Raw genomic sequence first — 15,148 nt, forward strand, 5'->3', positions numbered from 1 at the left:
GCATGGAGCAGAGAGATTTCACAGCACAGGTATAAGACTAGTGTAAAAGTCACCTCTCCATAGCTTTAGGAGAGGGTGGTCTGAGTTAACAAGTATTGACTTAAGTGTCCCTGGGGCGTAGGAATAGCATATGCATGTGAATTCCTAAAATACGTGAGAAATTTTTTGCTTTTGCTTGAATAAAAGAGAGGTACAGTATGCAGGTCAAATACTGTACTTTGCCCTACTTTAATATCAGTTATACTGTAGCTATGTTTTTTCAAAGTAGTGGTAAATACAGCGTGGATCACATGATGTTGAAACGAATCTTTTATTTGTGGCAACATAGCAGTCTGTCCATGAGTCATGCACTGCTTTACTCAGCGCCATAAGGGTTTACTTGGGCAGTGGTGAACAGAAAGCATGGATGATGCAAATCCCTTAAATTCAGGCTGTGACGCCGGAGCATGCTGTGTGTCAACAGGGTTGTGTTTGCTCTATTTGCCGTGAGAATATAAATATTGTCTCTGCACTGAAGCAGTATCTCAAACAGAATGGGACATTTGAGGAAACGGGTGAATGATCGTCTGTTAAACAGCTGGGAAGTAGTTCAGGGTTTTGTCACAAGGGTTTTTCATTGTGGGTTTTATTTAGAATTCACCACAGTCTGAGTCAGGATGTGATATCAGATTTCCCACAGCTAGCCGCCCATTTAATGAATAATTACCTGAGGGTCTGCCTTGACCTGTCTGCTCTGAGTGATTGTGGATTCAAACCAGAGAGGGTAAATCAATATATCATCACCAACGTTGTATACGGTGGATATGAACACCAAGGCCTCGTGAGTGTGGTTGAAGAGTGATGAGTCAGTGCCTGTCAGCCTCTCCATCATTCATAACAGAGGCTCAAAAATATAATCTTCTGATACTGTAGTTTACTTTCTGCTAAATCCAATATCAAAAGCAATTAACGTAATGGGTTTGTGTACGTCTGCCTCCCTGGAGTTTGCTGTAATACTGAAGCAGGCTACGTGCCCGCTGTGATGCAGCAGGGAAAGATTTATGGAAGTGCAGGAGGAGGTTTTTGGCGAGAGAAGCGCTGTGTCACCATTGCAGGGCAATTCTGGGGAACTGTGTAGCATCACAGAGCAGGTATGCAGCCTTTCTCACACTGCTGCAGTGGCTTGTTGTGAATACACTTTCAAATTAGGGACCCAGGGAAATCATGTCTCAACAAGCACACTTTTTGAGTATGCAAATCTCTCAGCATGACACAGCATATTTCACGCTGGGAAGTCTCCTAGTTTGTGTGCAAGATGCAAATAACTCAATTTGCATGCCATTTATTTTCTCATGCTGCTGCAGAGGCACCAAAGAGTTGCTTTTGTGGAGCTCAGCCATGTTGCTCGTTTTGTCAGAAGAAATTAACTCTGAGGATGTGACAAGGCATCCCCAGCTTCTTGCTGCTAAGCAACGTAAGGGATTTCCTAATATGGCGAAGCGCTCAGGTTGCTCTGCATGGAGAGGTGTGTCCACGGCGCGTGGAGCTTCCTGGTTTCTCTCCACACTGCAAAGTGAGAGACTTTTACTGCGGGGAGTGTTGTTTGGCAGATTATAACAGTCACAAAGGGCTCAGTTGATTTATTGTGGTGGGATTAATCCTCACACGGCTGGTGGAGCGGCTGGTGGAGCGGCGCGTAGACATTGGTCCCCCCTACTGCAGCAAATGGATCAGGACTGTTCCACTGTGAGTTTCAAGGGGTGTGTTGTAGTCTAATAATAATGTGCTACTGAAGTTGAAGCTCCGCGGCACAAGGTTCATGTCACGTTAGCTCAGTATATTTAGCGGAGCCGGAGGAGATTTATGAAGCGGTGAAACGCCGGTGGCGCGCGACGCCTTGTTGTTGATGTTTGGGTGTTTTGCGCACCGCGCTCGGTGTGATCAGTCTGCTGGGGCCGCGGGGGGAAAAGTCGCTTCACCCAGCTGCTCACTCACAATCCACAGCAAAGTTTTGTCCTGCGCTGCCGCGTGTTGTTGAGAGGATTTGCTGCGATCTTCACCGCACACTTCTGCCTCTTCTCCTCTCACAGGTCTACGGTTTATTCGAAGGCATGCTGGAGAAACTTGAACTAGATGATGATGGTAAGTGTCCCACTGCGTTTTCTGCTGACCCACTGCTCTATTTTACTATCTTCAATGCAGTCAGTGCTGGAATGTAAAGGTGACATCAGGGTATCAGAGGTATTCCAGCTGTTTGGAGCCAAAAGAGACGATGATACAGATGTCAGAGCCGTGTGCAGCGTCTGCTCAGTCCTTACCTCACAGATTCAGTGATTCATCAGCTATGAATTGTGCCACGAATTGAAGGAGTTTCCTCCACAGGCTGCTGTCATCATAACAGATCTAAATTAATATTTTTTTAACGGGAATTTTACACAGCAGTCTTAATTCATAAAGACACAAACCTGTGGAATGCTAGAGATTATTTGCATTATTATTGTAAATAAAAGTTATCTTCCTGCAGCATTCGAGGCTGAAACTGACGAGTAAAAATAATTATTTTAAATATTTTTGGTTGAATAATCATTCAGTCTGTAAAACATCCAAGAAATATAATAACAAATGGCTAGTACCCAGACCCCAGAGATTTTTCATTAAACATTAGTATGTAAAGTATTTGAAATGATAAAATATGTGTATTATGCTAAGAATGTAAAACATATAAAAAGTATGTTTATTATGTGAGGTATGTAAAATATATTTTTTAAAAAGTACATTATGCTAAGTTAAGTGTGTAGAAGAAAGTAAATATGTGCATTATTTTAAAAATATAAATTATGTAAAAATATAAAAATATGTGCATTATACTAAGTATGTAAAGTATGTAAAAATATAAAAGTGTGTGCACTTTGCTACAATGTATAAAACAAGTACGTAAAGTATTTGAAATGATAAAATATGGTAAGAATTTAAAGCATGTAAAAAAAAAAAAGATTAAAAGCATCATTGTTTATTATGTGTGTCAGGTGTGAAAAAAATATGTCCATTATGCAAGTAAATTCTGTAAAATAAATGAAAATGTGCATTATTTTCAGTATATGACCTGTAAAAATATAAAATATATGTGCGTTAAGCCAAGTATGTAAAAATATAGACGTATGTGCATTATGCGACAACATATAAAACTAGTATGTGAAATTTTTAGACTTATAAAATAGGTTTATTATGCTACTGTGTACAAACAATTTATATGTAAATAGGAACATTAGAAATATGTACATTATGTGCATCATATGGGATACTTAAATCAATATTGCAGCAGTTGAATTATTACATAAATTATTGTACAGTAAAAACGATGTCTTTAAATTGCTCGGTTGACTGTACAGGATTTATTTCTTTAAATTTACAGTAATATACACACAAGCAAATATTCTATATTTACTTTATGGCAGATACCTAAATATTCATTTTATTTTGTCGCTAATCTTATTTTGTTTCACAATACTGTAATCTTCAATCTGCATCATCAGTGAATGACTTAAAGTACATTGTTATCTGTGTTTTTCCACTGTTTCTGTCTGGTTGGTGCCAAAAGCAGATCTTAATTATCGGTAAGATGGAGCAGTAAAGTGGCTGTAAGTGGTCCAGACCCGTAATGGTTGTTTAGGCTCTCAGAGTGTGTTGTGTTTCCAGGCTCTCATTATATATTCCCTGTGAGATTTCTCCTTCCTCTAAAAGTATTTTCCCTCCCTTTTTGTTCTCACAGCTGCTGAACCTGAGAGTGATATTTACATGCGCTTCATGAAATCCCACAAGTGCTACGACATCATCCCCACAAGCTCCAAGCTGGTTGTGTTCGACACAGCACTCCAAGTTAGTATCATGACAAAGTGAAGTGTCTCTTGCCTGCAGACAGACCTTTATGTGACGTGGTCGAGGTTGAGAACCAAGGGAGACATTCAGCCGAAGTTAATGTTCAGTAAATTTGGCCGGTGTATTTGCCTCAGAGCAGTCTCTGTGAAATGGTTGATGAAATTGTCATAAAGCTGTTAAACAGTAATCCTGGGGAGACCTGACCTCTTTGATGTGTTGATCTTCAACCACTAAATCCAGTAAAGGTTAGAGCTAAGAGCCCTTATCTGACAGAAGTGGAAATATTAAAACCAGCGCAAAGAAATCAAGAGTTTACAAAATACATCACAGCTTAGTCCTAAGAATGTCATGGAAACAAAGAAAGGTCATCAGACAGACCAAAGATTATTTTTGATTAGAGATTAATATGTCAATCATTTTTGTCCCTAAATTGTTCAGTCTGTAAAATGTCAATGAAATGGTCCAAAGTGGCATCTTGAAACCTCTTGTTTTGTCTGACCTACAATCCAAAACCTGAAGGTATTTAAAGTTAAAATCCTTTCAAACACACAAAAGCAGCAAATCTTAACATTTAAGAAGCAAAGATCAGTAAATATTTGCCATTTTTGCTTGATTTGCCTACTGAATTGTTTGATCAATTATCAGAGTTGTTGCAGACTAATAGAAGAAGTTGGGGTGTAATGGTACACAGAAGTCACAGTTGAGTTTATACCCAGGTTTAGCAGTCACACTTTAGTACAGCAGGGGGAAAAAATCATAAGGATGCATTTCTTCTCATGTATTTTTGACAGACAGCTGTGCGAGTGTCAGAGACAGACACAGTCCTCTTCCTGGGGACTGAGGTAGCATTTTACCTACAGGCAACTTTGGTGAATTGTTTTCATTACAGTGAACAAACACTTTCCCAAAAGGCAACATGTCACAACAGGCTATGAAACTGAAAAGCATCTCTCATGCTATGGAATTGAAAATACCAAAATATATGGAATAGAAAGTCAAATTTGGGTCCATAGAGCAGGCGCATTAGAGGCTTGGGGCCACCGAGCGTGGCTGAGTGACCAACTTCCACTGGCCAAGCAGCAGTACTCCGATAACTTGAACGAGGATAAAGGAGCTCTTTTAGACTTTCTAAATGTAATCAGACTGAATGGATTAAAGCTTGATAGTGGAAGAAGTCATTTTGCGGGAGCTGTGACACTACTGATTTAAATATGGGAAATACTCTTTTTGGAACCAACAGCATCACGTGATGGACCCTGGAAATCGCAGTACAGCTGTTTAGCCACTACGAAAATTGGCTTCAAATCCCAGCACACTTCGTTGTGACCTGATTGCAGCTGACAGGGAACCTGCAGACCGGTATTCCAGCTCTGTAGTTTCATTTACGCGTGCCATAGTGTGTTTCACTCAAGGTTGCCCAAAGTTTCTGGGCAGAACTGGCATTAACGAACCTTGGTTCTGCATCACGTCCATCAATTTATATACTGTGTATTCTGCGAGAGGCTGCGTGTACCGGACTGTGTTGCCTGTACCTCGACTCCTGTAACGTGACAGTGCGGTACAAATACACAAACCACGTGTTTCAGCTCCATAAAAGATAACGTGTATAATCTAATTGTTTTTTTTTTTGTGTGTGTGTGTGTGATCTCGACTGTTGCTTGACAGGTGAAGAAAGCGTTCTTTGCCTTGGTAGCCAACGGTGTGCGGGCTGCTCCACTATGGGACACAGAGAAGCAAAGCTTTGTGGGTAAGAACAGCAAAACCTGTCACACAACTAACTTTATGGCCTTTTTGTGCTGCTGTTGTCACATACTAAAATATATATTTTAGATAGTTTTCTATAATAGTATTTAAAGAATCTTGGATATTGAACTGCCACATTTGACACAGTTTTCCTAGTTTACGGTTTTCTAGTTTTATTTCTGATATTTGTGGCTGTTCAGGTTTAAATTGAGCATGTTTAACATTGAGTTTGAAGTTTAAAAAAGTTAAAGGAGGTTGGTTAAAGTAAGAAATACACATTTTGTACATTGCAGATTTAAAGGCTAAGCTTTCAGACAAATACTACCTCCAAAGACCAGACAGTTTAGCATTTAAATGTAAATTTTGCAGGACAAACAATATTTAGATGCCTGTATTCTTCTTACTAACTCTATAGATTAGACTCTTGCATATTTTTATGACACTTCCGGGTGCAGGCTACGTATTTTGAGTCCACATTTTTAGAAAAACGGCGTGATTTCTCCTGCTGTGCTTGTGCGCCATTGCTAAATGAATACAGAAGAGACGCTGTGTATTAATGCTGCAGGTTATTTCTAATTAGGTGCAATGCTGTATTGAGCAGAAGTTATTTGAGCTTTTGTAAACTATTAAAAACAGCAGTGACTCCTCTCCAGACCAGAGCTCTGAGAGGCTGAAAATAATATTTAATAATAAAAAAAAAAAATCACAGCGGACTCTGTTAGTAAGGGAGTGTCAAAAGCCAAACCAGCAGTGAATCGGCTTTGTTCTGTATTTTTTTCCTGCGTAGAGTTTATTGCAAGTCAGCCTGTGATGAATAATGAATGCCAAGTCAGCGTGAGGATAAAGCGAGGGGAGGGGAGGCAGTCATTGATGTGTTGTTTGGACCACGCCTTTGTAAGCGCTGTCTCTTCTATCCAATCGCACAATGCCTGCAGGCACAGCGCTCAATGTTTGTAGATCCAGTTTGCTTCATTGTTCGTTTTCATTGCAGGAATGCTGACAATCACAGATTTCATCATCATACTACACAGATACTATAAGTCACCGATGGTAGGTCCACTCAACAGATGATATTTGCATTAGATTTCGGTCCGTTGAGGATCTCTCTGTTTACTTTGTTTATTTCTTGTGTTTCAGGTGCAAATATATGAATTGGAGGAACATAAGCTTGAGACATGGAGAGGTTAGCACCATGATTATACTGTTATGTTTCTGTAGCATGCATAATGTAGGATTTTATTACTGTTTTATAAGCAGATTAAAAAACACTTCAGTATTTTACTTCTTGCTACAGAGGTTTACCTTCAAGCAACATTCAAACCTCTGGTCAACATATCGCCTGATGCAAGGTGCGGTTGTCTGACTATGAATAATGAATCTTTGTGTTTTTACATATTTTCCTATGTGTGTGAACTGATGTGTGCTCCTTGTAACTGGTCATTGTGTTTTTTTTGTGTTGCAGCCTTTTTGATGCAGTGTACACCCTCATCAAAAACAAAATTCACCGCCTGCCTGTCATCGACCCCGTCACGGGGAATGCACTTTATATTCTCACACACAAGAGGATCCTCAAGTTCCTCCAGCTTTTTGTGAGTCCAACACAGTCACTGTTAGTCTGTCTGTGAGTTAGTTAGCTTGTGCAATTTAATTTATGTGATGGGTTGTTATTATTACTTGAGCTGGGAACTTTGTCCTCTTGTCCCCACTTTCATTTGTCTGCTGCCCTCTAGTGGTCAATGTGGACATTTATAAAATGTGCCCTTAAAGGAATACTTCACCCTCAGACGACCACTTATATATCAATTAATCACCCCGTGTTACGTTGAATCCGTAAAGAAAGCTTTGTTTTCTCGCACCACATTTGACAACAGCAAAACTACCACTTTGCAAACTCTCACACAACTCGTGCAGTATAGTCCAAGTCTCATTTATCCAGTCATAAGCTCAGTACTTCCCAAACAGGAAGTCCTTTCTGACAGGTAACTGAACTAAAAGTGAATATTATCCATGCTCTCTTTAAAGCCAGACTCCATTGACAAAAGTAGTAATTTTAGCTCTCAAAGCACAGGAGCTGCTGATCTACCTCTGCATCAATCGGTAGTTTGTCTGTGTTATATTGTGACTTTGGTGAATCTGAACTAACCCTTTAAGACACCAAAGTCACACAACTACACAAGCAAACTATCTGATTAAGGCAGCAGTGGACCAGCAGCTCCTGTGCTCAGGGGGGTAAAATTGCTCTTTTTGTCAATGGAGTCTGGCTATTAAAAGAGCATAGCTAAGATTTACTTTTCACTCAACACTCATTGTGTGTATATTTGTGCTCTCCAGATGTGTGAAATGCCAAAGCCAGCTTTCATGAAGCAGACTCTCGGCGAGCTGGGCATTGGCTCGTACCACGACATCGCTTTTATCCACCCGAACACGCCCATCATCAAAGCTCTCAACATTTTTGTGGAGAGACGAGTGTCCGCCCTGCCTGTGGTGGACGAGTCGGGTAAGATCACAAACTTCAGTGTTGACACAGTTTAATAATATTAATGTTAAATTAAATTACTGACTGGAGTTCTTTATGTCCTGTTAAAGGCAAGGTTGTGGATATTTACTCCAAGTTTGACGTGATTGTAAGTTGACTTTTCTACAATTTCTGTTTTTAAAGAGACAAAATACCACATAGTAGTCGCTGAGCTAGTCTGTGATTTACTGTCTCACTTTCTACAATGCATTTTAATGTTTGTGTAGAACTTGGCTGCTGAGAAGACGTACAACAACCTGGACATCACAGTGACGCAGGCTCTGAAACATCGCTCCCAGTACTTCGAAGGAGTCATGAAGTGCCATAAAATGGAAACAATGGAGACCATTGTGGACAGAATAGTCAAAGCTGAAGTGAGATATTGAAAACACTGAGACATACGCTTCCATTTAGATATCCAGAAATTAATTTGTAATGTGTGTTTTCCGCCAGGTGCATCGGTTGGTGGTGGTGGACGAGCGCTCCAGCATCGAGGGCATCGTCTCCCTCTCAGACATCCTCCAGGCCCTGGTGCTCAGCCCTGCAGGTATAGATGCTCAGAATCGCTAGCCCCAACTCCCCCTCTGTCCTGGACCCTGAGCTCTCTCCCCCACCCCGCCCTCTAACCCTGTCCCAGGTAGGGAAATGCACCTGTTTGGCCCCTGGCTGGTTGTCGCCTGTAGCTGGCTGCAAGGAGACATGGTGCCTGATGTCCTGGTTGTCCTGCTGGATGCTGCTGTGTGCAGCTGTGTGGTGTGGATTTTTGGGGGTAGAATGAAGACGCTGTCATCTTCTGTCAGGCCAAAAACAAAATTCATATCTTCTCTTAGCAGTGCATTTAAATATATAGTCGATATCTACCTGTAGGAAGGTTGTTTTTCATTACAAAGCAAGTATTCTTCAAGTTGGTTAAGAGGATGTTCTCAAGAGCATTTTGAGAGTGGATTATTGTAAAATATAGTTCATTTATCTATACACGTATTCATCTGTCGGCCATATTGGAGTTTGCACCAGATACCCTAATTGAGAGAGAAGTGGTGCACTTTGTTGGGAATGAGAATGAGATTCAAACACACTTTGATGCTTTATGGATGTGAGGATGAAAGTCAAACTCACCACCCTGAACTGAGGATAAAACTGAACCGAACTTGGTGTCAAAATGAGGGAAATGTGTTGAATCAAGACCAGGAGATTCTCATATTAAGCGATACCTTCATGTATTCCTAACTTAAATATCAGACAGGGTTACCATGCATCCTAGAAAACCTGGATAGCAGCTGACCAATTATCCATTCATGGAAACACGTGGAAAGATCTGGTGTTTTCCTCGAAAATATTTTCAGCATTCTCCTATTTTGCTTTAGCTGAGAATTAATTATAAGGCTATCTATCAGCGCTCCCCAAAACGGATAACACTGCCATCTGAAATGGGCTAAGATATGTTTAGGATCGTGTTAACGTTCAATGCTATTTTATGGACGAGAAAATTTTGAATTGGCTGCTCACGATTAAGTTGTGGGAACGCTGTGAACACACCTCTAAGTCATGTCACATACAGGTAAAATGACCTCAGAGCTTAAGCATCCGAAACTCTGATTAATGTTAGTGTCAGTGTCGAGCGTTTAGATCAGCGAGCTGCAATCAGCATTACAGGAGGCCAATCAATCGGCCTGTTCTGAACAGGCACGTTTTGAATCGGCTCTGCAGCAGTACTAATAAAGTGAAGTGCTTTACATTTGCAGATGTATTTGCATTATTCATGCACGCAAGAGATGATTTAATAGATAAGTTATAGCCTTTCACCGCACGTCTTATCAATGAGACTTCCATAGAAAGAAATATATTAGTGTATGGCGTGATCCCTGTCTCATACTAACTAGATCTTCACTGAAAATGTCCTGGAAAAGTGTCTCTAGGAAAGAGTGGGAACCCTGATTTGAGTCTGTGAACTACAAGAAGACAATTACAGCAAACAACAGGGCCAGATTCATTGTTTCTACATTTAAAACCATTATAACTGGGCTTTATGAAACAAAAACAAACCAAATTCAAAACTGCACCAAAGTTTTCCACAGTGGGTTGAATCACACGTTGGTTGTGAATGTAAACTAAGGCATAAGCTGCTTTACTTATTATAAATTCTGCTCATTTACGTTTGGCTTTTAGTAGATGTGATTGCATTTTGCCAGTAGCGAGCTCCACTTTGATGTGAACATGTCTTGTATTTATACGCTTGAAAGCAAATAACAGATGCCTGCATAATTTTGGCGCTTTCAGTGTTGGACGTTGCCGTGCGCTCAGGCTGTAACGCCGTCAGATCACTGAAGTGTTGTGGAGGAAACATGACACACAGGCGTTTAACTCTCCACTTTAAAGGATAGGTCCACTGTTTTCAGCCCAGGCTTTATTGAAATGTTTATATCCTTCCTATTTGTGTGTAACACAACCTCAGTGTTGAAACTGACCAGTCAGCTGTAATTACTCACTGGGTCTAAACAGAGTCCAATGGGGGCCGTCTTTCCAAGCTTCAAAAAGAATGATAAATCTTGTTTTTGAAAACAGGAGGCTGACTTTAGACGGACATATCTATGTTAAGCGGGCAGAATTTAGCCTACTCCTGCCTTTATTGACTTTATGCTGCTGGTTGTATCCTCATTAAAGTGGGAAGTTTTGCAAAATAAAGTCATTAAAATTTACTAGAAATATTGATTCATGAAAATGTTTTGGTAGAACGTATGAAAGTTTGTCCAGCTAGAGATTTAGTCTGGTTTTTAAAGCCTAAATGGTGTGAGGGGCTCTTTTTGCTGAGAAATATCCTGGAACAAGCAGGTTTGCCAAAAATTGGTGAGGTAGTGTTGGTAGAAGATATACTCGATTTTTAACCCTGTATTCATGTAGACAACTGGCTGCATCGTAAACAGAATTGTTCACATACTTGTCTATGTACTGTGCATGTTACTGGAGGAATCCACTGGAGGGCACACAAGAGAACTGAGATTATATAGACCTTCTGGATTTGCACAAGCAGCAACCTTTGAGGCTAAAAATGAAGCCAACGCGGGAAGTGCAGTTCATCAAATGGCTGCTTTAGGCCGGCTCCAAAACAGAGACCATAGGCTATGCTCATGTTAAAATGTCCAACTTAACAGCAGAAATAAACATGTTTACAGTCTGGTTCAAAAAATGCTTTTGGTCTCTGTAACTAATACTCTCGGACAGTGTCAAATTGTTCATGCCGTCATACCTTAAAGGGAAATTTCAGTTTATTTCAACCTGTCTCCTATCATCCTAAATTTGTTTCAAGTGACTAGTGACATAAAAATAATAGTTAGCATGTTAGCCGTTAGCCGTTAGCCTAGATACAGCCGGGGCGCATAGTAGCGTCAGACCTGTTAAAACGTAAGTGAACAGGCAACCTTCAAGTGCAAAGTTAGTCCACTAAACAAACTTTTTTCCCACAAAGACCGCCTCATATCGTTAGGATAAATGTGAGAGAACATACAGAAAACAACATGTAAACGTGTAAACATGCCGAAATATCGTGAGAACAAGCAGCGATCTCTCAGCTTGTTTAGTGGACTAACTTTGCACTTGAAGGTTGCCCGTTCACTTACGTTTTAACAGGTCTGACGCTACTATGCGCCCCGGCTGTATCTAGGCTAACGGCTAACATGCTAACTATTATTTTTATGTCACTAGTCACTTGAAACAAATTTAGGACGATAGGAGACAGGTTGAAATAAACCGAAATTTCCCTTTAATGAAAATTCGCCGGGGTATAAAATATATGGCGGTATTTTCCCCACAATCTCTAGGTCTACTGTTGGGGGCCGACAGTTTACAGTCCTGTAACGTTATCCCCACCACCACCAGCTACCTGTTGCACCAGTAGAGACTGGAGACTGACCTCTGGTGGCATCTACTATGCACTACATACAATGAGTTAAGTAGAGAAAAGGAGCGCCTGTATATTTAAGGCCACTTGAGTGACAGGCTGTTTGCAAGGCATCTCTACAGTCTGTTAAGCAGATCCAACCCTTGCTCTGTCACAGCTCCACCCTGTTGTTCAAATATGGTCACCTCTGGCCCCAAAAAGAACAAGATGGCGACAGCCGAAATGCTGAACTCAACGCTTCAAAACGGTGGTCCACAAACCAGTGGGTGACGTCACAGTCGCGTCTGCAATATGCACATGAACCGTAGGGGCAGTGAGAAACATTCACCGTTGTCATGATGTTGATGATCAGGGGATGTAACATACCATCCACAATGGCACCACTGTTGCTTTATCTGCCGTGATCTCAGAATTAACAGCATAGTAACCTCCTTGCAGATAATATGCAAGTCCCCTAAATCACTGGTTCCCAACTGATGGATCGCGGTACAAAAGTGGGTCGCGGGTGGATTCTGAATAGACCGCAACTGACTCGCAAACTTGTCAGTTTTGCAAAAAACACACTTCTGTTTAAAGTACAGTGAATTTCCAGCACAGTGCTTTTATTTTGAAGAGCCATTTCCTGCCATAGATTGAGTGACTAATGGACAGCTACTTGACAGAGACAGCAAAGTATCTAAGTACCAAGATGGCCAAACACAAGTATGACGGTGAATGTATTTAACTATGTGGAGCTTGAAATAATGACTAAGGACAAATCTGGAACCATTTCCCTAAATCGAGCACATTGTGACAGTGATGACTGTTATTCTCGAACTTCCCCTTACGTTCATGTGCGTATTGCATCATGCAGATGTGTCGCGTTAATTTCTGAGGATGTGCACAACCAGCACTCGCAGGATACACAAGGCAGTCATCATGACCTGCTCCAGTAATGCGCATCGTGCAAGGGCAAGTATGTGAACAACAAAAGCAGGTTGTCTGTGTGAGTGCGTGGTTATAAAGCGAGTATATCTCCGAAGTTATGCACAAATGTTAATGTTGAACATGGATGAAAAGGTCAAAACAACCAATCCTGTCTACGACACGGTTATTTTATTCATGCATCTTGTCCCGATTGTTTCCTAACTCCTCCTCGATCTCCTTCTCCTTTTCCACAGATGCCTGTAAGGAGGAGAACCTGGCTGACTGAGAGGGAGGAAGCATCAGCTGGAGTTGAGACGTGGTGGGAGTAAATAAGTTTGAATGTTGAGGTAGGGAGCGCGAGGCTGAGCAGCAGAGCCAGTCTGAAGGTCCCAGAGACGCCTGCAACTGATGCACTATAGAGGCTTGGAAACCAAAGAGCTAGACAGCTGAATGAAGTGGAGTTCCTGCACTGAGGATTGATTTTCTGAGTGTTTTATTTTTTGTTTGTTTTGAACACTGATCAGATGCACACACACAGAGTATACTGTATTTATACACACGCATAATGATCACCTGCCGGGGAGAGGTGGGGAAGTCGAGAATGGTTCTGATGAATGAGGGTTTCGGGTTGTGTTGTTACGATCATGCTGCTGTCATCAGTTGATTTTTATTCGCGTTATGTAGTCGATACTGGATGTCATCACCTCCGGGAATACTTGTATTTGGTGTAGAAAGGTGAACGTTCACAGATGCAAGTTATTGTTTAGTAGCAAAACTACACCTATAATGTAGCCATTTTATGACTGTTGTCATTAAAAAACGTTCCCCAGTGCCAATATGGAGGGATTGATGCCTAATCTTTATTTGTGCCTTTTGTTCGCCCTGCCCACACAACTTAAAACTGACAGTATTTGAGTCCCTCGACTTTTTATTGTCAAATGAGTGCAATTTTTTGACATTTTTTAAACAGTTAAGATAATAATGTGTAATAATTAGATGGCAAATCAATCTTCTACTTGACATTCAAAAAGATTTTTCTTTATTTGGTTACATTTTCTGTGATTTTAACCCATGTCAGAAGTGTCAAGAATTTCTGCTGATTAAATCTAATTCTAAAAAGATTATCACAAATAAAATCACAATCATTTTAGCACAAAGACGCACAGTGGTCAGAGGCAAATACACTTGTACAACAACAAGGATTCTGTCAGCCAAGAGTTATGATTGAGTACTCGGTAGTCATTGTGAGTTAAAGATGCATTTTTGTTACAGTATTACAAGACCGATTTTTTTTTTTCTACATTCACTTTCAGATGTTTTGAGGCTTAGGATAATCCGCGAACATGCAAATCAACTGGGCTGTCTCAGCTGTAGCTCGACAGGACTCATCTCCATCTATGACTGTAAATAAGATTGTTTTCGGGAAACGTGTCACATAAAGCTTTATTTTTTATGAATGTGTCAACATGTTTAAAGATACTGCAGTTTTAATGTTATTTTTGTAAATATATTGTGGCAATATGTCCGGTTCAAAGAGACTTTGTATCAGATCAACATGTACTGTAAATGTGCAAGCATGAGAAACTACACTTCAGCAGTATGAATGTCCTTTGTTTTACTTTTTCTATTTTTCTGGCTGCAGAAAAATAAATGGACACTGAATGTACTTTACAGCGGTGACTTCAGTTTGTTTTAACTGGTCCAAAGATGTGTTTTTATTATTTGATGTGTCTTTAATGTGATGACACTTGATATTTCAACCATTTATTAATGACTTTTAAACATCTTTCTTGACTTTTCTGCTTGCTGGTTAATTCATTTTTACTCTCTCAATCAGAGCAACACAAGATATTTGGAGATGTTGGCTTTAAAAAAAAATCTGATGGCCATTTTTTTTTTTTACCATTTTATGACTTTTTTTTTTTTTTTTGGTCCAGGCAATAATTCGCAGCTCTTTAGACAGACATGTTTAACTTTATAAATTATCTACTTACATAATGTGTGAAGTGGGCTAATGTGCGCTTCAGCTAATCTGCAAAAATATTCATAATTTAGATGTCAATCTAATCTAATCCTGATCCAGCCTCTTTAATACATACAATTATTTTCAATTGGGATGCACAGTAATATTGGCATGTCACCAGTATGGGCAGATAAAAGCTTTAAAAGGAAATAATAGCATCAGCCTGAATGAATATTTCTGCTAATATGACTGATCAGATGACGCTTTAAAA

General features: G+C 40.2%; 1 protein-coding gene across 5 annotated transcripts in view; it reads left to right on the forward strand.

Annotated features, from left to right (window-relative positions):
• Positions 1-14,585, forward strand: part of LOC117263640 (5'-AMP-activated protein kinase subunit gamma-2-like) — a 37,769-nt gene extending 23,184 nt beyond the window's left edge. For 3 of the 5 annotated variants that reach the window (XM_033637216.2, XM_033637217.2, XM_033637218.2), the window contains 12 exons: positions 2,070-2,121; positions 3,749-3,855; positions 5,521-5,602; positions 6,590-6,648; positions 6,736-6,781; positions 6,893-6,947; positions 7,061-7,187; positions 7,930-8,095; positions 8,185-8,222; positions 8,341-8,487; positions 8,567-8,660; positions 13,169-14,585. In XM_033637216.2, the coding sequence (XP_033493107.2) occupies positions 2,070-2,121; positions 3,749-3,855; positions 5,521-5,602; positions 6,590-6,648; positions 6,736-6,781; positions 6,893-6,947; positions 7,061-7,187; positions 7,930-8,095; positions 8,185-8,222; positions 8,341-8,487; positions 8,567-8,660; positions 13,169-13,200 (1,005 nt within the window). In that variant the 3' untranslated portion in view covers positions 13,201-14,585. Of the gene's footprint in view, positions 1-1,570; positions 1,726-2,069; positions 2,122-3,748; positions 3,856-5,520; positions 5,603-6,589; positions 6,649-6,735; positions 6,782-6,892; positions 6,948-7,060; positions 7,188-7,929; positions 8,096-8,184; positions 8,223-8,340; positions 8,488-8,566; positions 8,751-13,168 lie in introns of those variants that run through there. The other 2 variants (XM_033637219.2, XR_004502195.2) reach the window with 2 other exon arrangements.
• Positions 14,586-15,148: the final 563 nt, after the last annotated feature.

The sequence above is a fragment of the Epinephelus lanceolatus genome, chromosome 12 (genome assembly GCF_041903045.1).
Source record: "Epinephelus lanceolatus isolate andai-2023 chromosome 12, ASM4190304v1, whole genome shotgun sequence".
NCBI classification, from domain to species: domain Eukaryota; kingdom Metazoa; phylum Chordata; class Actinopteri; order Perciformes; family Serranidae; genus Epinephelus; species Epinephelus lanceolatus.